Source organism: Brachyhypopomus gauderio, chromosome 17 (genome assembly GCF_052324685.1).
Source record: "Brachyhypopomus gauderio isolate BG-103 chromosome 17, BGAUD_0.2, whole genome shotgun sequence".
Classification (NCBI taxonomy): domain Eukaryota; kingdom Metazoa; phylum Chordata; class Actinopteri; order Gymnotiformes; family Hypopomidae; genus Brachyhypopomus; species Brachyhypopomus gauderio.
In genome coordinates this window covers 20,463,307-20,486,480 of record NC_135227.1, presented here as the reverse complement: position 1 = coordinate 20,486,480, position 23,174 = coordinate 20,463,307, and the positions used below count along the sequence as shown (strand labels likewise).

The 23,174-nt window shown below is 45.5% G+C and overlaps 2 protein-coding genes and 2 long non-coding RNA genes across 4 annotated transcripts in view; 3 read left to right on the top strand and 1 right to left on the bottom strand.

Moving 5' to 3' along the window:
• Positions 1–3,713, top strand: part of papss2a (3'-phosphoadenosine 5'-phosphosulfate synthase 2a) — a 32,434-nt gene extending 28,721 nt beyond the window's left edge. The window contains exons 8-12 of the mRNA XM_076977627.1: positions 181–383; positions 667–802; positions 1,525–1,793; positions 2,025–2,254; positions 2,665–3,713. Coding sequence (XP_076833742.1) covers positions 181–383; positions 667–802; positions 1,525–1,793; positions 2,025–2,254; positions 2,665–2,809 — 983 coding nt within the window. The 3' untranslated portion in view covers positions 2,810–3,713. The remainder of the gene's footprint in view (positions 1–180; positions 384–666; positions 803–1,524; positions 1,794–2,024; positions 2,255–2,664) is intronic.
• A 916-nt stretch (positions 3,714–4,629) lies between these two features.
• LOC143480136 (uncharacterized) lies at positions 4,630–5,351 on the bottom strand. Its single transcript, XR_013121788.1, has 2 exons — positions 5,215–5,351; positions 4,630–5,022 (listed from the first exon to the last, which is right to left on the bottom strand). It is a non-coding gene; the product is annotated as an uncharacterized LOC143480136 (long non-coding RNA).
• Positions 5,352–5,864: 513 nt separating this feature from the next.
• On the top strand, positions 5,865–21,828 carry ptena (phosphatase and tensin homolog A). Its single transcript, XM_076977626.1, has 10 exons — positions 5,865–6,076; positions 10,451–10,535; positions 14,373–14,417; positions 14,612–14,655; positions 15,913–16,151; positions 16,356–16,497; positions 18,455–18,523; positions 19,268–19,434; positions 19,781–20,071; positions 20,788–21,828. Exons 1-10 carry the CDS (start codon positions 5,998–6,000, stop codon positions 20,971–20,973), a joined length of 1,347 nt encoding a protein of 448 aa, XP_076833741.1. The 5' UTR covers positions 5,865–5,997; the 3' UTR covers positions 20,974–21,828.
• On the top strand, positions 6,087–9,907 carry LOC143480137 (uncharacterized). The gene is made up of 2 exons (XR_013121789.1): positions 6,087–7,179; positions 8,747–9,907. It is a non-coding gene; the product is annotated as an uncharacterized LOC143480137 (long non-coding RNA).
• Positions 21,829–23,174: the final 1,346 nt, after the last annotated feature.

Here is a 23,174-nt window from a genome sequence, read left to right as displayed (position 1 = left end):
GTGATATCACAATCCTAGATGTTGTTACTTAGAACAAAATCCCTCAAATGACCCAGACATCCCTAATCTTTAAATTGGTAATGTAATGAATTATTCCTGTTATGGTGGATCTGTAGCTGTAGAGCCGCCTCTATGTATCCTACCCCCCCCCCCCACCCACTCCTCCACCCACCCCCACAGGTGGAGCTAACCTCTCTGTGCCTATTGTCCTGCCTGTTGCCACGGAGAGTAAAAATCGATTGTTGGGCAGTGTGGCGGTGGCACTGGTGTACCAGGGGACGTGTGTCGCCATCCTACGCACCCCAGAGTTCTTCGAGCATCGCAAGGAAGAACACTGTTCCCGCCAGTGGGGCACCTCCGACCCCAAACACCCCTACATACAGGCAACAAAAACACCCAGGACCTCCTTATATCATATATAAACAATTACCTAGAGTTGTTTAGCACTGTTTATGGTTTTTTTCCCTTTTTAACATGGAATTACATATTCTACACATTCAATGACGTAAGCTGGTTGATTGTTTATCAGAAGTGTAAGCACAACAATGAAATTAAAAAAAATATTTCTCAAAATATTTGTGATTCATTTGGAAGATGTCATAGTCATAGCATCAGAACCATAGCACATGGCCACAGGACAGAGACCTAAAGCATCCCCTGTTGCAGATGATAATGGAGAGTGGTGATTGGCTGGTGGGTGGAGATCTAGAGGTGCTGAAGCCAATCAGGTGGAACGATGGGCTGGATCAGTACCGGCTTACTCCGCGTGAGCTGAAGCAGAAATTCAAAGAGATGAAAGCAGGTTCGTCATTTTTTCATGTCAACTTGTTTTGAAGATAAGACTTTTCTGTTTTGTTTTTAAAGATAAAACTTTTCCTGCATCAGTGTGCTGAAACTATCAAATCTGAATCTATCTACCCTAACCCTAACCCTATCTACTCTAACCCTAACCCTATCTACCCTAACCCTATCTACCCTAACCCTAACCCTATCTACTCTAACCCTAACCCTATCTACCCTAACCCTAACCCTATCCACCCTAACCATAACCCTATCCACCCTAACCATAACCCTATCTACTCTAACCCTAACCCTATCCACCCTAACCATAACTCTATCTACCCTAACCCTCACTACCCTAACCCTATACCGTGACTCTATCCACCCTAACCCCATCTACCAAAAGCCTTAGTAATATTTATAGTATAATTTGAATCTTTGGGGTGTTTTTTAAGATTGCATGCAAGCTGTGCTGCCTGGAGCCAATTTGTTTTGGTTGTTTTATTTCTGCCCATAATGAATGTTTACTATGGCACTCTAGTTCAGTATCAAGCATAATTCTTTATATGTTCCCTCCAGTTTTAAATCCTATAACTCAAACCACCACCAAAATAATTTTTCCACTTAATCTTCTTCATATTGATGAGTCGTTTTTAAATAGACAGTCAGCAGTAACCTTTGAATTAGCTAATCCTAACCCTTTGAGCTAGCTACAAATGTGGCCTCATCTCTGATCCCTTACAGATGCTGTGTACGTATTTCAGCTGAGAAACCCTGTGCACAATGGTCACGCTCTTCTGATGACTGAGACGCGCCGGACGCTGGAGCATCGTGGGTATTGTAGGCCAGTGTTGCTGCTGCACCCTCTGGGCGGCTGGACTAAAGACGATGATGTTCCCCTGGCCTGGAGGATGAAGCAGCACACAGCCACTCTGAAGGACGGGGTCCTCGACCCCAAATCCACCGTGCTGGCAATCTTCCCTTCCCCCGTGATGTACGCTGGACCTACTGAGGTGACTGCTGTGTTATTACACACATATGTAAGATGGAGACACACTGTCATATTCAGAAGTCACTTAGACTCACACACTGGACTGATACGTTTCTTAGAGCCGAGTAGAACTAATACTAACTGGAAGGCTCCCATTATGTTTACTCTGTTAAAGTTGAATTGTTTACCACCTGATCCCTGGAGGTGAGCAGGGCTGATCCTTCTCTTACCCTTGCCATGTGTCGTGCCCCAGGTGCAGTGGCAGAGCAGAGCTACAATGGTGGCCGGGGTGAATTTCTTCATCGTGGGTCATAACCCAGCTGGAATAGTCCACCCTGATTCGAGTCAGGACCTGTATGAGCCCAGTCATGGTGCTAAAGTGCTCACCATGGCGCCTGGTCTCAACTCTGTGGAGATCATCCCTTTCAAGCTGGCTGCCTACAACAGGACCACGAGGGCTGTGGACTTCTATGACCACGACAGGTGAGACACATGGAACGGTTGGATGGAAACAAATTGTTCTTATGGCCGAAAACAACATAACGGTTGACCAAACTCCACTGTTGGTTCGAACAAATTCTACTTTGTTGAAGCAATAATGTAAAAGTATTATGTATCTCAATATGGGATAAGTACGTGGGATCAAGCTGTGAGGGACTGAACCCTCAACCTAAGAAATGTTCTGTAGCTGAAAACAAGAAAGGTTCACCCTAAAAATAAAAACAAGGTGATGTTGGTTATTAAGAAGGTAGTTGGCTGCCAGCTTACAGATGTGCAGTGTTCCAGAATGCTTCTTAGAATGTGGACTGGTCATTTGATGCAGCTGTCTGCAAGTTCTGAGGTCTGTCATTGGATCATAAAGGCAGTGTTTATTTTGAATAATCCCCCCCCAGGCATGCTGACTTTGAGTTCATCTCAGGAACAAAGATGCAGAAGTTAGCTACCAGTGGAGAAAACCCTCCTGAAGGCTTCATGGCCCCAAAGGCCTGGAAGGTCTTGAGAGACTACTACAACTCCCTTCAGAAAGACCAGCCCTGACACAGGCCTGACACAGACCTGACGCAGCCCTGACGCAGCCCTGACGCAGCCCTGACGCAGACCTGACACAGACCTGACACAGACCTGACGCAGACCTGACGCAGCCCTGACGCAGCCCTGACGCAGCCATGACACAGACCTGACGCAGCCCTGACACAGACGTGATGCAGACCTGACGCAGCCATGACACAGGCCTGAAGCAGCGCTGACAGACCTGACACAGCCCTGACGCAGACCTGACACAGACGTGACGCAGACCTGACGCAGACCTGTCCTGCCTAACAGGCTTCATTCACTTGAAGCACAACACAGACACAAGAGTCTTACAGCACCAGCTTTTGACTGACAAGTCAATATCTGAGTCCCAGAAACACTTAAAATGTGTAAGGATTAACATAGTCAATCATATTCTTATTTACAATGTATTGATTACTCCTTCAAATCCAACTTGAATGTCAGCCCCGTCTCTAAGGAACATTACGGTTAAAAAAAACTTTGTGCAATAGAACATTTATAGAAATGTTATGTATTCCACTCATTTTGAAAAAGACTTGAGAAAAAAACTTTCTGCTTTAAGCAAACAGTCATAAGCATGTGTGTCTTGTGTTAAATGCTATTTCAGAGTATTGTGTGTGAGAAGAGTAAATGGCTAATAGCTCGTGTATGTTGGCTATGTATATGTCTGTTGAGGTTCAGAGTACATACTGCTCCCACCACAATCAGAGTTCAAGGCTCTGTGATCAGATGAGACTTTCACAAGAACACTGTCCACTGTCAATCTCAAGTCCAATAAACAAAAAGAGATGACCACTTCTGAGATTTTTGCTTTACCAAAACATGTTTGAGGAAAAATGCTAAATTTTATAAAGTATATATTTAATTTTTTGGGAAGCCTGAAATTTTTTTCCCCAAAGAAATAGAACATTTTTAAGTTTACCTTTTTAAATTCAGTTTTGCTGTGTGACATCTTGTCTGTGTTAGGTTACCTGTGGGTACCTGTATTTACTTTGTTCATACAACCAAAGGTTTGGTTTAATAACCAGAATGCTGTGTTTCAGTAAAGACGACTGATTGCAAAAACTTTGTTTTATATGTGGACATCATTAGTCATGAGATAAAAATACTGAGCATGTCATCATCTCCCAGAAGGAACTAATTAAAAAGAGACACACCCAGTTTACTAGTAAAATTCCTGTAATCATGTGACATTTGATCTGATGGACTTCACTGCATCTTAACTACAATTAGAATCTTAATTAGGTGGTATTATTATTATTATTATTATTATTATTATTATTATGATAAAGCTAAACTATGTGCACATGAGCAGGTCCAGTTCAGGCTAGCTGTGCACCTGTGTCTTCATGCTCTCAGATGTGCTGTAGGGCTCAAATGTATTGCACTCTACTGCTCTCTGCTGGGACACTTAGTTGTTTATTTGTCTCACTTTCTCTCAAAACATTTGCTTCCAAGATGTAAATTAACGCGATCAGAATGTTGTAATATGGCGATAAACAGCATACTGTATACGGTATAACGCCAATACATAGGCTACCTCAGTAGGGCACATTGCATTCCAGCCAAGCCTCAGTGTGCACATGAGGGTTTGTCCTGCTACGTTTATAGGTACGTTTTTTTAAATATGTTTAAGATTCTAACTACATTATCTTTGCCGTCTTCGGATTTTAAAACCCGAAACCTCATGCGTAGATACTCTGATGATCTAACAGAATGAATAAAATCCATATCTTGAGGACTGAGTTGGCCATTATTAACATATACCAACGCTAAGTGGTCTGAAGTCACATGAAACGAAAGGGTTACGCTAAATGTATATATTTATTTGAGTTAATGAAAAGTCAATAAAGTAATAATAACTAATGGGTGTAACAAAAAAGAGTTCTCACACAACAGGCAGCACACACAGTCAACACAGGGACCACTCAACGTTCCTGAATACCATTACTCACAAATGTCTCAAGATATTGGAGTGATTTACTCGTATGCTATAGTGAGATTAATCTAAAATCCTAAAACTCTGTATGGTCATCTGTAACTGGACATTTTATCGCAGTGGGTCGCGCGAGTCTTCCAGTCCAGCAGGAAACACTGTAGCTGCACCAGCGCGTGCCGGACACTTCCCCAACCAGCCGGTCACGTGACCGCTCTGACAGGGCGAACCACCGCCGCCACAGAACACGCATATCCTTCCGCTACGGACGGAACCGTGTAAAAAAAAACATGAGAATTATACATAACGGTACTGACAGGTTAAAAATACACTGTTTTCTGTGATAGTTTGCCGTGAGTAATAAAGTATCGCCGTTCACTAAATTAATAAAGGAGCCTCCTCGGAACTATTTTACGTGCGGCGGCTGAATATTTCCTCCAACTGCCAGATCTACCTTCTTTTTTCCTCCGCTGGAAGCCATGATGGAAGTTTGAGTTCAGCTGGAGGGGATGAGGCGATGAGGAGATGACGGCCCCGGACGAGCCCGAATTACACACATCCTCTGACATTTAGCTCTTCTATATTCTACTTCTATGTAAGGTGGAGACTGTCAAGTTTTTTTTTCCCACGGAATACGTTTTTTTTTCTTCTTCAACGACAACCATGATCATTCGCTAGGACGGCGGCGTCGGTTTGAAGGAGGAGGGGGGGTGGTGGTGGTGTTAGCCGGCGATGCTAGCTCCGTAGCGTCTCGCGAACGGCTCGAATAAATCTGCGCGAGCGGCGATGGGGAGGGTCTCGTGCTCTCGGCGGACCTGACCACGGCGCGCGCCCCGCACCCACGGACTCGCACCACGCGCGTCTAACGCGCCCCGTTTTTTTTTTTTTTTTTTTTTTTTGGGAGGCCCCCCCCCACCCAAAAGATCTCGAGACACACCGCTTCTCTCTTTCTCGCGCGCGCGGCGGCGGGACACGCGAGCGTCGGGGCCTCTGCTTTCGAGCGCGAGGCCCCGCGTCTTTATGACACGCGCGCCTGGTCGTCCTGCTGCTCGCGCGACCACCACGACGACGACGACGAGCGCGGCGCACGCACGCTAGCGCGAGCGGGAGCCGCACGAGAGAGAGGAAGAGAGAAAGAGAGAGAGAGAGAGAGGGACCACGGTCTCTCGGCGTCGCGGGGCGGAGAGGCGGCCGATTCACCCCCGATCACACGACCGACCTCCGACTCGGACCCGCGATGGCCGCGATCATTAAGGAGATCGTAAGTCGGAACAAGCGGCGGTACCAGGAGGACGGATTCGACCTGGACCTCACGTGTATCCTTGTCTCGGCCTGTCCCCCCCCCCCTGCGTGTGTGTCTGCTCCCGTGTGTGTGTTGTGCACGGTTTTAACGTCTGTAATTTGACAGGTTGGTGGGTCTGACACACACACTCGCAGCTCCACGTCGTCGGTGTGTGTGTGTGTGTGTGTGTGTGTGTGTGTGTGTGTGTTGTGCACGGTTTTAACGTCTGTAATTGGACAGGTTGGTGGGTCTGACACACACACTCGCAGCTCCACGTCGTGTGTGTGTGTGTGTGTGTTGTGCACGGTTTTAACGTCTGTAATTGGACAGGTTGGTGGGTCTGACACACACACTCGCAGCTCCACGTCGTCGGTGTGTGTGTGTGTGTTGTGCACGGTTTTAACGTCTGTAATTGGACAGGTCGGTGGGTCTGACACACACTCACAGCTCCACGTCGTCGGTGTGTGTGTTGTGCACGGTTTTAACGTCTGTAATTGGACAGGTTGGTGGGTCTGACACACACACACTCGCAGCTCCACGTCGTGTGTGTGTGTGTGTGTTGTGCACGGTTTTAACGTCTGTAATTGGACAGGTTGGTGGGTCTGACACACACACTCGCAGCTCCACGTCGTGTGTGTGTGTTGTGCACGGTTTTAACGTCTGTAATTGGACAGGTTGGTGGGTCTGACACACACACTCGCAGCTCCACGTCGTCGGTGTGTGTGTGTGTGTGTGTGTGTTGTGCACGGTTTTAACACGGTTTTAACGTCTGTAATTGGACAGGTCGGTGGGTCTGACACACACTCACAGCTCCACGTCGTCGGTGTGTGTGTTGTGCACGGTTTTAACGTCTGTAATTGGACAGGTTGGTGGGTCTGACACACACACTCGCAGCTCCACGTCGTCGGTGTGTGTGTGTGTGTGTGTGTGTGTTGCACGTACGTGGAGGCTTCTCACTGCAGCTGGAATCCTGAAATGCCTGCCCAGCGAGGTTGAGAGGTTGCATTAACGCGTTTAATGCTCTTTTAATGCATGCGTGTTTCCCTGATTGTGGAATGTTAACCGATGTGTTTTCTAGCCGGTCGTTGGCGCTGAACTGGCCTCCACTACCAGGTCACCGTGGTACTCTGGCTGAAGGTAAATTGCACGTTTTCGCTGTGTTGTATTTGACAGATCTGGAACAATCACAACGCTCAGTACACGCCACTGTGTCCAGTTCCCCCGTCATGGTCGCAAAGCCCAGACTGCTTAACGTCCCCTAATCATAAAGTTATAGGAAGGAAGGAGACTGTAGAGCAGGGGTACTCAACTGGCGGACCGCGGTCCGGATCCGGACCCGAACGCAGTCCTGTCCGGACCCAATCTCATTCCTGATTAACTGGATACGGACCAAAAAAACGGAGCATTTATTTCAGGGCTATTGAAACCGTCACGAGTGTTACGTTTGCCACCCCGCCCCCGGCTCAACAACTTACGTTCGCCACCCCCGCCGCACCGGACCTCAGGTCACAGGTATCTACCAAAATTGGACCGCGGACAAATTTAGTTGAGTACGCCTGCTGTAGAGAGTTGGTCATGTATCTATATTATCAGTTGTCTTAGATTACGAGTATGGCTCTACAGTTTTGGTGGTTTAATCTGGATTGAAAGTGTGTGTGTTAATCCGGGCGCCTATGTGGTTGAGGGAGTCTGGATCAGATGTGGTCTACCCTGAGCTTGGCGGTTTGGCACTTTTACCTGTGTCAGCACCACGGAGAGGTTGGGCTTACCTGAGCCTGCTTTGATCTGGCCAACCTGCAAGGACGGGACAGACTGGACCCCCGAGTGACGGATACCATATCACAAAATGTTTGCATAAGCAATCGATATATTTTTAAATGACATAGAGTAAAGCAGATTTAATCTTGTTTTGCTCAGTTTTAATATTGGAGGACACTTTTGTTGTACCAAAGCTTTTTCGTCGTGAGTGAATGACCAGTGTCAGGGGCAGATTAGCACCGCAGACACGGTGACATTAGTTGTGGAAATTCTTTTAATGTCGGACCATGAATGAACTATGTTGGACGTTACTACTACCCTTTTATTACGTGTACATGAGGAAATGCTGTGTAGTTTTCATTTATTCTAAATATAAACCTTCCAGTAAAATCTCTTCATATTGGAGTGCTTCATATGGTGGTGATGATTAGAAAACCAGGGCTTTAATTAGTCAACATCCTAGGGTTAGTTTAGGGTAAGGGTTAATGGTTAGATTTAGTCAGGGTTAGGTAGGGTTAGGTGTGTGGTGGTCAGGAGTCTTAAACCCATCAGTTAAAGCACATGCAGTTAGACGATGGTACATAACGATAAAGGATTATGGTTAGAATGACGAACACAGGTGTCAATCTAGTGCATTACTCGTGTGTCTAAAACGTGCATGTCCGAACAGAACATGATTGAATTTTAAACGGCACATTTGTTAAAAGGTCCTGTAAGCACTGCATTCAATAAATCCTTGTGAGGATAGTCATACAATATGGTGTGATAGTGCAGAGTTAAAATGAACATTTAAGCATGTGAAATACTTTTATGTGGTGGTTATGTAGACACAGGCGGTTTCTTCCTGTTCTGATGTCAGTGGTGCTGTCAGACCGCAAACTTCTACGTGTTCTCCAGCTGACAGGCCTGTGACCATGCCACCCGGACCCTCTTCTTCTGCCTTTAGAGTGGCTTTCAGAGGAGCGGGGCTGTGCTGCCTCCTTGGCCATGCGCAGAACGCCACCCCTGGATCCGAAAGGCTCCATATCTGATCCCCCACACGTGGATTAAAGGTCAGCGGGTCCGTGTGCTGCACGGAGTTCATCGTGTCGGCAACGCTGGCGCTACAGCAATGTTTTGTAGGGCGGAACTGTCCACTTGATTGTAAAGACATACTTCCTGTGTTTTGGAATGTTTGCGAAACCCATCACTTACAATTAGCAGGTTAGCAGTACGTTTAGCCGTGGGCATGACATTAGCGTGAGAATCCCAGTGGCCACTGTCCGGTGCTCCAAAGGAGAAAACATACAGCACTTCCAAATTTGTGTTTCTCCCTTCTGCTCCGAGCCTGTGCCTTCCTCCTCTCCATTCTCATCCAGATTGATTTAAAGTGGTTTATATGTAGTTGATGCTCTATATGCTTGTGCATCATGACATGAGTGCTTCCTAACACTACTGTTGTAGTTCATTACTCAAATCCAGGTCACAAGTGTAACCCTCTCAGAGAGGTGTGAGAGTGTACCACTGGATCAGGCTCTTGCAGCAGTACCTGAGGCAGTATGGCTGTATGCTCTTTCTTAGCTGGGAAAATAGTGCTCTTCTGAGGGCTCCCTCAGGTGGCTGGTCTATGCACGTACAGTTATTAATATTAATTCATATTAATTAACATGCTTTTTGCTTGCTTAATGTTTTGCAGAATCAAGGCAAGCACTAGAGCATGTGCCATTAGGGCTGGGAAGCTTTTATGTATTTTTTTCCCCCTTTTATTTATTTGTTTTTATTTACTTGTTTCTAAGTTTTTTTCAGCAAGTGTATGAGTTGAAAATGTTTCTCATCCTTTGTGTTCTTGAATGTCTGACTAATCCTATTCAGCCCTAAATTGATGTGCTATTTTAGTGTGTTAGGGTGATCAATATAAGTGACGTGAACAAACTGACTCATTCGATTCATGCACAGTGGACCAGTGGTTTGCCAACTGTACAGTGGCAGTTTGGGCCAGCCCTAAACCCTTAACTCTAAACCCTAATGCAGTGATTCAAGCGCCAGTTCATAAAAAAAAAAAAAAATCTTATTTTAAATGTCCTGCAGAACGTCAGGTGTGAGAGCTGGCCATCCTGTCCTGGAGTGGGTGTGGACCGCGTGTCCCCGTGGGTGTGGACCGCGTGTCCCCGTGGGTGTGGACCGCGTGTCCCCGTGGGTGTGGACTGTGTGTGCTGCTCTCCTCAGACTTCAGGGTTGGCGGTTAGACGTTGATGATTGTGGTGAATGTTGGCATGTTGGCGGAGTTCTGTTGGCATGTTGGCTTGCAGGACTCGTTCAGATGGTGTGTGTGCGTGCTTGTGATGCATATGTAAGTGATGTTCAGGGTGTGTGTTTGAGTGGTGTATTTGTGATCACCCGTTACACCCCTCACTTATATTTGGTGATTTATTTCCCATTCACATGTGTGAGTGAAGAATTTGCTCTTGAGTTGTATGTGTAGCCCTAACCCAGCTGAGAGAGAGCACACAGCACTACAACCTGAGATCAAAACATTAACAATATTATATATTAAATGTATATTATTTTACATTATTACATATTATATGTTAAAATATCAAATCTGTGAGGTTTGAGGTCTTGGGAGGTTTGAGTTTTGCAGCAGGTCTTGGTCTCCTTAGCCTGTGTTCAGACATCTACCCAAACATCATCGCCATGGGCTTTCCTGCAGAGAGACTGGAGGGAGTTTACCGCAACAACATAGACGATGTAGTACGGTGAGTGTACCGCAACAACGTAGACGATGTAGTACGGTGAGTGTGTACCGCAACAACATAGACGATGTAGTACGGTGAGTGTACCGCAACAACGTAGACGATGTAGTACGGTGAGTGTACCGCAACAACGTAGACGATGTAGTACGGTGAGTGTACCGCAACAACGTAGACGATGTAGTACGGCGAGTGTACCGCAGCAACGTAGACGATGTAGTACGGTGAGTGTACCGCAGCAACGTAGACGATGTAGTACGGTGAGTGTACCGCAACAACGTAGACGATGTAGTACGGTGAGTGTACCGCAGCAACGTAGACGTAGTATGGTGAGAGTACCGCAGCAACGTAGACGGTGAGTACCGCAGCAACGTAGACGATGGACATGGATTAGGATTGGGGTTAGGGTTAGGGCTGAACGATTAATTGCATTTGCGATAATCTCGCGATATTTTAAAACGCTATTCTGTAATCGCACAGGCTGCGATTTAAACTGGTCACGTGACTTGGGAGTGAGCCGAGCCGAGGACGAACGGAGCAAACCCGAGCAGGAGGCAGAGAGGTGGAGAAGTGAAGTTAACACAGCGCACTTTAACTTGTTGCACAATGGCTTCAGGCTCGACAGAAGCTGACACAACTGAAAGTCTAAAGCCTGGTTTATACTTTCGCGAGCGACCGTAGCGCGCGGCTCCGCCCACCTCGCGCGACCCTGCGCGAGCGGTGTAGGCGTTTATACTTTCGCGAGCGTCGCTGCAGTGTTCTCCGAAACGATAGGTGGCGATAGGTGGCAGTGGAGAATAAAAAACCCCTGCAAAACCGGGGAAAGAACATTTTTACCTGACCAGAGACCGTATTTAAACACATCAGGCATCATACGTAAATATGGCTTTGCAGTGTTGTCCGAAACGATACGTTAACAAATACGAGCCTCTTGTAATTCCAGGGCGAAACATGAGAACGTGAAGACGTTAAGATTGGGCGTTTTGAAAATAAACAACCATAAACTAATGTGATAAAAAAAAGCGAATTATGTCGATTAATTTCGAGTATATGTATAAATATTTAACTTAATTAAGTTTAACGTGCTGGGAAATATTGAAATGGACCTTTAAAGTGACGTACAAATGCTTTAATTCCACCTTGTAAAGGTGTATGAACCCGGCAAACATGACTTTGTCCATCGCGCTGAAGCACGGCGCGCGCGCGAAGTTACAAAATTCGAGAGGTGCACGACCTCGCGCCGCGACAGCGCGCGAGGACCTCGCGCACGGGCGGAGCCACAGCGATTACGTCATTTTCGCCGCGCGGACCCTCGCGCCGCTCGCGGCGCGTCGAGTATAAACCAGGCTTAATACCAAAGAGGGGCAGCACATCAGTTGTGTGAAATTACTTTGGCTTTTAAAAAGATGCTGCTCAACGTCAGGTACCCTGCAAAACTGCCTTGCTACTGTTACTATGACGCGAGGAAACACTACAAACCTTCTTCAGCATTAACAAAACACCACAAAGCCTCTTATGATATTTGTAAGGCTAAAATGCCAACGACCAGTGCTGCATCTTCAAATACGCAAAAGTGTTTCTCTGCGTTTATACAGCCTTAAGCCTGGTTTATACTCGACGCGCCGCGAGCGGCGCGAGGGTCCGCGCGGCGAAAATGACGTAATCGCTGTGGCTCCGCCCGTGCGCGAGGGCCTCTCGAATCGTGTCGTGCACCTCTCGAATTTTGTAACTTCGCGCGCGCGCCGCGCTTCAGCGCGATCAACAAAGTCATGTTTGCAGGGTTCATACACCTAAACAAGGTGGAATTAAAGCACTTGTACGGCACTTTCAAGGTCCATTTAAATATTTTCCAGCACGATAAACATAATTAAGTTAAATATTAATATATATACTCGAAATAATTCGAAATAATTCGCTTTTTATCACATTATTTAATGGTTGTTTATTTTCAAAACGCCCAATCTTAACGTCTTCACGTTCTCTCATGTTTCGTCCTGGAATTACAAGAGGCTCGTATTTGTTAACGTAATTTCAACATTTTAATGTACTTTAGCCTAAATTCCAGCACTTTTCAAACCTGAAACACAAAGCAACATCAAAATGCGTCAGGTAAATGTTCATTCCCCTTTTTTGAGGGGTGTTTCTTTATACTACCACATATCGTTTCGGACAACATTGCAAAGCCATATTTATGTTTGATGCCTGGTGTATATATACGGTCTCTGGTCAGGTAAAAATGTTCTTTCCCCGGTTTTGCAGGGGCTTTTTATTCTCCACTGCCACCTATCGCCACCTATCGTTTCGGAGAACACTGCAGCGACGCTCGCGACGTTCGCGAAAGTATAAACGCCTACACCGCTCGCGCAGGGTCGCGCGAGGTGGGCGGAGTCGCGCGCTACGGTCGCTCGCGAAAGTATAAACCAGGCTTTAGTATGCGGTGAGCAGCGAAATACCGTAAAATCACGCATATAGGCGCAATAAGATTTAAAGCGCGGATGAATCACAAAAGCGCGGATAGCTTGACCGCGATCCAGCAGACAGGGTTCACTGACCGAACCATTTGAAAGTGTAACTCCTTATGGATATAATTTGAAGCGGTACGCTGAAATAACTCGGGCAGTAATGGAGTTTATAGCGAAAAACATGATGCCCGTTAATATAGTGAACAAGCCCGGCTTCATGGCTTTGTTAAACACACTGGATATGCGCTACCAAACGCCCTCACACACATATTTTAGCCAAGTTGCTATACCTGCAGGGTTGCCAACTCTCACGCATTGAGCGTCTTAGACTAAAAAGTTACTAGTTCGCTCTGGCGCCAACCACAGGCGATCGATCGATCGCTATATAATAATAATACTTAAATTTTGTCCATTTTACACCGCCCCGATAACAACAAATTACGTTCGCCACCCACTCCAGGTTCAAGTCTCACTCCAAGCGATCTTGAAAAGTTGGCAACCCTGTATCTGAGCTGTATAAAAAATGCCGAAACAGAGTTTCCTGAAAACAGTGGAAAAAAATCGCGATTTTAAATCGCAATCGCAATTTATAGATAAAAAATTGCAATTAGATTATTTTCCAAAATCGTTCAGCCCTAGTTAGGGTTAACTTCCACTCGGATTAGGATTGGGGTTAGGATTATCCTTCACTAGGATTAGGATTGGGGTTAGGATTATCCTTCATTGGGGTTAGGATTAACCTCCACTATGGCTGAACAGTTCATCACAGTTTAGGAAGACAGCAGACATCTGCATCAACAAATGTAAAATCTTTAAATGCAAGATGTTCAAATGTAAGATCTTCGTACATCAAAAATCTGTTTTTGTTGGTTTTTTTTACTTTAGCGCAGTGTTGTTCTGAAGTGTTGTATTAAAAAAATTTATTGGGACTCATTTCGCTTTAGCTGCTGCACAATGTGAGCCCGGTCACTGAACTTTAGTGCTCAACAATATTTAAGTGTTTAATCAGCTAAAATCTTAAAGCCTGTGCGACTTCAATATAAAGATGGATAAATCCTAGCTCAAGAGTCTTTCATCAAGGGCTTGCTTCTTATCTACGTGTTTTGCTGACATTTTATGCAGTAAACATTATTCACACTGTGTGTGCGTGTGCGCGTGCGTGTGTGCGTGTTTCTGCATTATCTTAAGCTACAAAACCAGCACAATCATTTTTAGACCTATGAACATCAAAGAACCACCAGAGATGTGAATGAAAGTGGTTGCTTTAGTGAATTATTCATATTTAAGATGAAGTAGATCATGTTATTTCTCTCATATCTGTTTGGTAAAGCAGTTCTGGTGTTGACTTTAGATGGTGATGGTTTAATTTTTACCCATACAGGTTTTTGGATTCCAAGCACAGAAACCATTACAAGATCTATAACTTGTAAGTGCCCAGTTATTTGATTCTGTTCCTGATGCTTCATCATGTGTCCACCATGGACTTAAATGCCTTTTATGATTAATCTATAATTGCAGAGTAGTTGATTTTAGCATGTCATAAGGCAACTTGAGTTACAATGATTACTCTTGGATAGTAATATCTTGCTTTACACAATTTTAATTTTCTGTAACTTTCAGATGTGCAGAGCGACACTACGATGCAGCAAAATTCAACTGTAGGGGTGAGTAGTCTCGGTACAGTCACAGTGAGTGCAGTCTCGGTACAGTCACAGTGAGTGCAGTCTCGGTACAGTCACAGTGAGTGCAGTCTCGGTACAGTCACAGTGAGTGCAGTCTCGGTACAGTCACAGTGAGTGCAGTCTCGGTACAGTCACAGTGAGTGCAGTCTCGGTACAGTCACAGTGAGTGCAGTCTCGGTACAGTCACAGTGAGTGCAGTCTCGGTACAGTGCAGTCTCGGTACAGTCACAGTGAGTGCAGTCTCGGTACAGTCACAGTGAGTGCAGTCTCGGTACAGTCACAGTGAGTGCAGTCTCGGTACAGTCACAGTGAGTGCAGTCTCGGTACAGTCACAGTGAGTACTACCTTAACCCCTATCCCTGCTCCTGGTTGAACTCTCCTCTGAACCCAACACTAAGGCATTTGATCAGTCCTTAATTAATATTAAATTCATTACTAAGTTTCTCAGTGAGTGTTTAGCAAAATGTTTTTAGTGTGTTGTGGCATTTGCAGTGTGACTAGAGAGTACTCTTCAGAGCTTTGCTCGAGTAAGCTTGTTATATTAGAACCCTAGTAGCGGTGTTTGTACAGGCAAATTAACTGGTCAGCTGTGTTTCCTTCACACAGAGGAACAGTTGGACTACTGTGTGTAAAGGTTGAGGAAAAAGTCCATTCTGGTTGATAAAGGCTTGGAGCTATGCCAAAACCCCTGAACTGTTTAAAAGGGTAAAATCATTATGACCCAAATGGCCTCTCCTGGCTTGTTACTGAACTAAATATAATAAAAAAATTTTAATATTAGATAACATTTATTTTTAATAATAATAAGCATTTCTATTTGGTATTATAGTGCTTCCCAAATGTGTCCAGTAGAAATAAACTATATATAGATAGGAATTCAGTTAAATAAATTAAACTGTATTAAGCAAAATGTGTTAAGCATTTTGCTAACAGCTGTTGATTTCTGAAGTGTCAGAATGCAGTTTTACTTCTATGGTTCTGAAAGTTTTGGTCGTTCGTAACTAAACCTCCAACCAAGCGATGTGGTTCATTAGTAGAGCATGGATACTAACATGATTAAATATTGATTTAAACACGACTGTCGGGTTTTACAAGCTGTGTAGTTTGTTCCTCAACCAAGCCCAGGAAAGAGCTCCCGCTGTCACAGATGAGCTGGAGTGTGTTTGTCACTTGTTCTGATGAAGTAATCTTTGCCAACATGTGTGATGCTGATTGCTTTGTTGTTTCTGTGGTGCCCAGTGGCACAGTACCCGTTTGAAGACCACAACCCTCCTCAGCTGGAGCTGATTAAGCCCTTCTGCGAGGATCTCGACCAATGGCTGTCTGAGGACGAGAATCACGTGGCGGCCATCCACTGCAAGGCCGGGAAAGGTCGCACAGGGGTCATGATCTGTGCTTACCTGTTGCATCGTGGGAAGTTCAAGGAAGCGCAGGAAGCTCTGGACTTCTATGGGGAAGTGAGGACTAGAGATAAGAAGGTCAGTGAAGCCCCATGAGATGAACATCAGTCGCATCACAATGTTTGAATACCAGATGAATATCGTATGTAAAGTGTGTATATACGTGAAATGAGCTGGCTTGCTTCTTGCAGAATGCTTGTTGTGATGTTTTGCTGCTCCAGGTGATTTGAATTAAGAGGAGGTCCAGTGGTGAGTGTGTGTGTGCTGGTCTCGTTCTTGCAGGGTGTGACCATTCCCAGTCAGCGACGCTACGTCTTCTACTACAGTCATCTACTGAGGAACCAGCTGGAATACAAGCCAGTGGCTCTTCTCTTCCATAAGATGGTGTTTGAAACCCTTCCCATGTTCAGCGGGGGCACCTGCAGTAAGTGTGAGCACCAGGCACGGAGGGGCGTGGCCTGTCCCACTCCGCACTGTCAGCACTTCCTCTTTCTACTTCCACTTATGCAAACGTGCTGGGTGTGAGAGAGCGTTCCTCCTCCTTCATGTCACGACTTCTTTAAGCAGATTTGTTGAGTCTAAACTGTGACTTTAAAGTGTCGGTTCATAAACTACTAGAAAATGACCATGGACACGCCCCCTGTGTGAGTTAACAAGTGGAAATGTCTAGGACAGGGATGCCCAATACGTCGATCGCGAAGGAAGTGTGGGTAGATCGCATGACATCAAAAAGTAGTGGATGAATGACAGGCTATCGTCCATCAGCCATATTGTCCCCTGGTCTAGGAGAAGGGAGGAGGGGTGAACTTTGTGCTGTGCATTTGGGTTATCAAGTTCTGTAGTGAAGTGAAGGGCAGACTGCTGACTATGCGGCAGTGATCTCTTCATGGGGGTTAGGGTCGTCTTCATGGGGGTTAGGGTCGTCTTCATGGGGGTTAGGGTCGTCTTCATGGGGGTTAGGGTCGTCTTCATGGGGGTTAGGGTCGTCTTCATGGGGGTTAGGGTCACGTTCATGGGGGTTAGGGTCGTCTTCATGGGGGTTAGGGTCGTCTTCATGGGGGTTAGGGTCGTCTTCATGGGGGTTAGGGTCGTCTTCATGGGGGTTAGGGTCACGTTCATGGGGGTTAGGGTCACGTTCATGGGGGTTTAGGGTCACCTTCATGGGGGTTTAGGGTCACCTTCATGAGGGTTTAGGGTCACCTTCAGAGGGTTTAGGGTCACCTTCATGAGGGTTTAGGGTTACCTTCATGAGGGTTAAGTTTATGGTCACCTTCATGAGGGTTAGGGTTACCTTCATGGGGGTTAAGGTTATGGTCACCTTCATGAGGGTTTAGGGTCACCTTCATGAGGGTTTAGGGTCACCTTCATGAGGGTTAAGGTTATGGTCACCTTCATTGAGGGTTTAGGGTTACCTTCATGAGGGTTAAGGTTATGGTCACCTTCATGAGGGTTAGGGTTACCTTCATGGGGGTTAAGGTTATGGTCACCTTCATGAGGGTTTAGGGTCACCTTCATGAGGGTTTAGGGTCACCTTCCTGAGGGTTAAGGTTATGGTCACCTTCATGAGGGTTTAGGGTCACCTTCATGATGATGCTCATAGCTTTAGTTTGTAGAAGAGTGTTTGACCTTGTGGCTGAAATGTAATGGTACCTTTTGGCTTGCTGGGCTTTAGTGATGTGTGTGTGTGTGTGTGTGTGTGTGTGTGTGTGTGTGTGTGTGCGTGCGTGCGTTCGTTCGTGCGTGCGTGGGTTCGTTCGTTCGTTCTCCGGTTTCTATTCTGAAGTTAGTCTGCTATACTGTTCACACATTCAAACAAGTGAATGTCTCCCTCCACATGAAACAGTGGCTGTGTGTGTATGTGGTGTAGGAATGGGTCCTGGATCCACAGTCTGAACTGCCATCTTATCATTTGTTATTATGAAACTATTTGTGACTTAATAATACATGCATTAAAAGTACAAGTGTCAAATCACACACTGATGGTCATTTGATGGTTTTATCGTATTTTACATGTTCTAATACAAAGATCAATTATAACTTTATTTCAGGACCTCATGCGATACAGATGAAGTTGTATAACCTGATTGAATCACTCGGTATAATTCTGCAGATAAAGTGGAAAGTAGATAGATTTGTCGTATACCTCTAAGACTGCTAATCAGCACCTAGCAAAGTTTACAGATAAGTTTGATTTGAGAAATATCTGACATCAAACTGCTTTTAAAATGTATCACACATGAGATCCCATGGTAGAGACGCGTGGGATAATATGTCACTGCCATCATGTAAGCAATCGTTCTGTTTGGGAACGTAGTGTGGATTTACTTTGAAATTTTGCTGGGCTGCTCCTGGTGTTTAAGCTCCTTCTCTCTCTCTCAAAGGGGACAGTGCGGTTAAGAGCAGGACCGAGGTGAATCCCCAGGCCTTCAGGAGAGGAAACTGGCACTGGGGTAAAGCTGCATTCCTTCTCTTCATAATAGAGCAGGCTGAACCTCGTCCCAAAGCACAGCGCCCTCTAGGGGTCTGATGTGTGCAGTGTGAGCCTGTTTTCTTGTGGTGTGGGTTAGTGTGGGGCACTGGTGTTTGGGGGGGGCAAGACTTTCAGGCAGCATGGATCACAGCACTGCACAGACCACATGGAACACTGCACTGCACAGACCACATGGATCACTGCACTGCACAGACCACATGGATCACTGCACTGCACAGACCACATGGATCACTGCACTGCACAGACCACATGGATCACTGCACTGCACAGACCACATGGATCACTGCACTGCATAGACCACATGGATCACAGCACTGCACAGACCACATGGATCACTGCACTGCACAGACCACATGTTTTCCTTGCTGTCTACCTCTTGGGCTGAGGTGATGACTCTGAACTGTGATCTGTGCAGTGAGGTGGTGTTGCGTAGCTAGACTGGCCAGTGCCAGCACTGTCTCCACCCTGCAGGGCAGCGGGCCTCTGGTGACCTCACAAGTGGGGGTGGAGCCGACCCCTGACTCCTCCCACCTCCATCCTGTCCTGTTTTGTTGTCTTTTTCATGTTCCACGAGTTCCTTTCAAATGTCTCTTCTGAATTTCTCCTGTTTTGTCTGTTTCATCCTTTTCTGCGGATCATTCTCCTCTCAAACTCCGCCTACGCTCTCTACAAACCCCGCCTACGCTCTCCACCCCCTTCTCAGACCCTCAGTTTGTGGTTTACCAGCTTAAAGTGAAGATCCACACGTCGAACCCGGCCCACACGCGTCGAGAGGAGAAGAACATGTTCTTCGAGTTCCCACAACCTCTTCCTGTTTGTGGCGACATTAAAGTGGAGTTCTTCCACAAGCAAAGCAAAATGATGAAAAAGGTGGGTCGACACTTGACCTTTGCTCTCTGAACCCTCTTTGTTGCATTAGCACTGAACGTCGCTGTAGTAACAGCCTACGGTGACTGGCTGAGTGTGTGTGTGTGCATGGACACGCATGTTTTGTCTCTGTGTGTTTTAATTCTTAAGCCATTGTGTGTTATTTGTCTGCGTGTGTTTTAGCCCTTTGTGGTGTGTGTGATAGTGTTTGTATTTTCTGTTATATGCTCTTTGTGTACTTTAGTTTGTTGGTATTGCTAGTATGCCAGTGTGCAAGCAGGACATTTTATGGCCATGAATGTAAACTTTTCCTGGGTGTTTTTCCTTTTCTTTTATTAATGCCCTGCAGGATAAAATGTTTCATTTCTGGGTCAACACGTTCTTCATCCCTGGCCCAGAAGACAGCCAGTCCAAGGTGGAGAATGGCTCGGTGATGAACGACGTGGACAGCAGCTGTGCCCAGTGTGTGAGCGGCGTGGTGGAGCGGGGCAGTGGTGTTGGACCTGGAGGGGAGTGTGTGCCAGAGCGAGGGGGAGGTGCAGACACGGATCGGGACTACTTGATTCTGACTCTGACAAAAAATGACCTCGATAAAGCCAATAAAGACAAAGGGAACAGATACTTCTCTCCCAACTTTAAGGTAAGAACGAGGAAGAGCCACGCCCTCCCTGGCAGGAAGCCACGCCCTCCCCAGCCCTCTGTGGTCGCCGGCAGGATGCTGCCAGGATTTGTGTGTGCACATTCCCCTGGTGTTTGCTGAATGTCCTGTTGTACTGTCTAGTCTTGCGCTGTGAATATCTGTGTACATTTTACATTTAAAAGGGATGAAAATTGTTTGCAAAAAAGCCATTATGTTTGAATCACGTCAATGCTCTCCACATTCTTCTGGGGTATAATATAGTATTTACAGTAAATGTATTCCAGTTTTAGTTTAGATTAATACATTCCAGCTGAAGTTTATATAAAAGCCCAAAAGATACTGATTCTGTTCCAACGAGGTGAGTGTGAACAGGGTGAACAAGATCAGTATCTTTTCCATTCACTGAAAAGAATTCAGATTTACTGAAGCGTGACTGGATGTGTGATGGATATCTAGAGGAAGTGAGATGTTGCTTCACAACTTGTGTAGTGATGTCACAGCCTGCCTGGCTCGGCCTGCCTGACCCCTCCCCCACAACACATCACAGTCACCTGCAGTTTAAATGTCAGTGACATTTAGGAGCTGGTGAGGGTTTGCTCTGACGAGCGTTCGTGTGGTTTGAGTGCGCTGTTCATTGAGTAAAGCCTCCTGTCTAATGAAACTGCTCTTGTGTGGTCACGCGTCCTTGACGTGCTTGTTTCTTTTCTTCTGCCCAGGTGAAGTTGTATTTCACTAAAACTGTAGAGGAGCCCTCGAACTCCGAGGCCAGCACCTCCACCTCAGTCACTCCAGATGTGAGCGACAATGAACCGGATCACTACCGCTACTCCGACACCACCGATTCCGACCCAGAAAACGAACCTTTCGACGAGGAACAGCACACGCAAATCACAAAAGTCTGAACACTTTTTACTTGTGCACTCAGATGTGCACACACACACACACACACACACACACACACACACACACACCTGGACAAATACAAGCAAAACCAACCAACACCAGAGAAAAAAAAAGGAGAAAACTTGAACATGTACTGAAGAGAAAAGGATCCTCCCTCCAGCCGGCCGGCCCAAGGCAACGCGTCACCTAAACACCGTCCATGATAGAAGAAGAAATATTTTGACCAATATTATTATTATTATTATTACTATTATTATTATTATTATTAATTTCCTTGAGTGGATATTGACACATTGCCTGATGTGGGAGGGTCCTGTAGCTACTCTGTGTATATATATAAAATCCCTTTTTCGTGTCAAAGATGACAAAAACTAGGCAATCAGGCGAGGAGAGGGGAGGAGAGGAGGGACCAGACTCCACATCTCCTTCACCCAGGCCAGTGCTGCAATCACTCTCTCCCTCTCCTCACTCACTCTTCCCCTCCTTACTGTGAATGCTTCTTGTGCTGTCTGCAGGCGCCTATGACCTTTTGACCCCTTCCTGCACTCTGTATGCTGGGATACGTAGTTTCTTCAGGCTGTCGTATAGCAGCTAGGGTGTGTCACCGTTCCACCAGTCCTGCCCCTCCCCCACTGTGTAGAACGTTAAATTATGCAGAAAAAAAATGGCATCCCATGTAATTGTCAATGTTTTTTTATCCTAAGATAATAAAAAATATAATACACACAACCGCAGGGAAACAGTGTTTGCAATAATGTTAACACTCAACATTTAAAGGACAAACTGGTGTGCATGTTATTGGAGTTATTGGAGTTAGTGTCCATGTTTAATAAATGCTATACGATGTGTTTTTATTCAATTGTGTCAAAAGTCTCTTAAACAAGTGCCTTAATAAAACCACTGAGCACCTCACACACTTAAATGTAAACAGGTTTAGGTGAGGATCCCAAAGGAAGTTGACCATTCCTATGGTGATTTGGGCTTTTCTGGGTTTTTAGTAGCATTTTGATTAAATCTCATGAGAATTTACAGTTACCAGTTAAGATACCAGTCAGCTCAGGACAGTTTATAGTGACAGTAACAGAACAAGACAGAGTTGAATTTTCTACAGATGTTGCTCCAGATGAGAAACTTAATTCTTCCTGTTCCCAAAAGAGAACCTGGCACAGTTTTACAACCCCGACCAGGAGTGCAGGGTATAGTTCTACAACCCTGAAAAAACCCCAGGAAACCTGATTAGTTCTCTGTGGCCTTACTGCCAATTTAAGCTATGACCCGTTAAAGCATTTTGCAATAAAATACTAGACCTGTGTAGACCTGTCTGGACTTGTGTAGACCTGTCTTTTATAGACATGTCTGTTGTGTCCCTGTGAGGCAGTGATGTCCTGGAGGTGGAGCACTGGCTACTTTTCATGAAGTACACGGTGCTGATCTCAGCAGTAAAGCAGCAAACCAAGGCATGGTGGTTTAGTTATGGAAGCAGTTAAAGACTCCACAAAAGACATGCTGGAATACTAGTAATGGATAACATTTCATCTGCCTTTTATTTAAACTGATGATAAATCTTAAGAGGACCTGCTGTAGTGTCCCGCTGCATGACATGATTACACCTGAGTAGTAATTACATCTCTGAATGTTGTGTGCACACGTGTTTAACCATCTTATCTTTAGTAATAGGATTACACATCAAAAACCAAAGAGAATATTAAAGGCATTAAACACTGAGCATAATCCCTCTCTCCTCATCTGTGCATCCTCATTTTCATACCTCATTCTCTCTTGCTGCCTCACACCCTCTCTCCCTCTCTCTCCTCTCTCCCTCCTCCCCTCTCTCTCCCTCCTCCTCTCTCTCTCTCTATGTAGATATCTAAGCACAGTTCCAGCACTAACCAATGAGAAACTGATCCTTCTGCTTCTCTGTAATTCACTTCCTATCAGAAAAATGTGGAAATTAATTCTGAATATCTAATGATCTGTATTACAAATGATCTGTTTTTGTTTTCCTCCAGGAAGAGTCTTAGATCTAAACATTGTACAGGAGCCCAGAACTTTGTAACGTTATAGGATTTAAATGTGCATTGCCTTGGACACTTGGGAGGGTCACTGGCCTTCAGAATCAAACCCTTATTGAAGTCCTCATAAGAGACCTGATGTCTGATAGACTAACAAATAACCATTAAATTAAGCTTGTGATATATTT

Bases quoted from the DNA above. Each gene is read 5' to 3' on its own strand.
- ptena (XM_076977626.1), top strand. From the start codon at position 5,998: ATGGCCGCGATCATTAAGGAGATCGTAAGTCGGAACAAGCGGCGGTAC. The intron at 14,656-15,912 runs GTGAGTAGTCTC...TGTGGTGCCCAG, and splicing joins AGCAAAATTCAACTGTAGGG to TGGCACAGTACCCGTTTGAA. The intron at 18,524-19,267 runs GTAAAGCTGCAT...CCCCCTTCTCAG, and splicing joins GAGAGGAAACTGGCACTGGG to ACCCTCAGTTTGTGGTTTAC.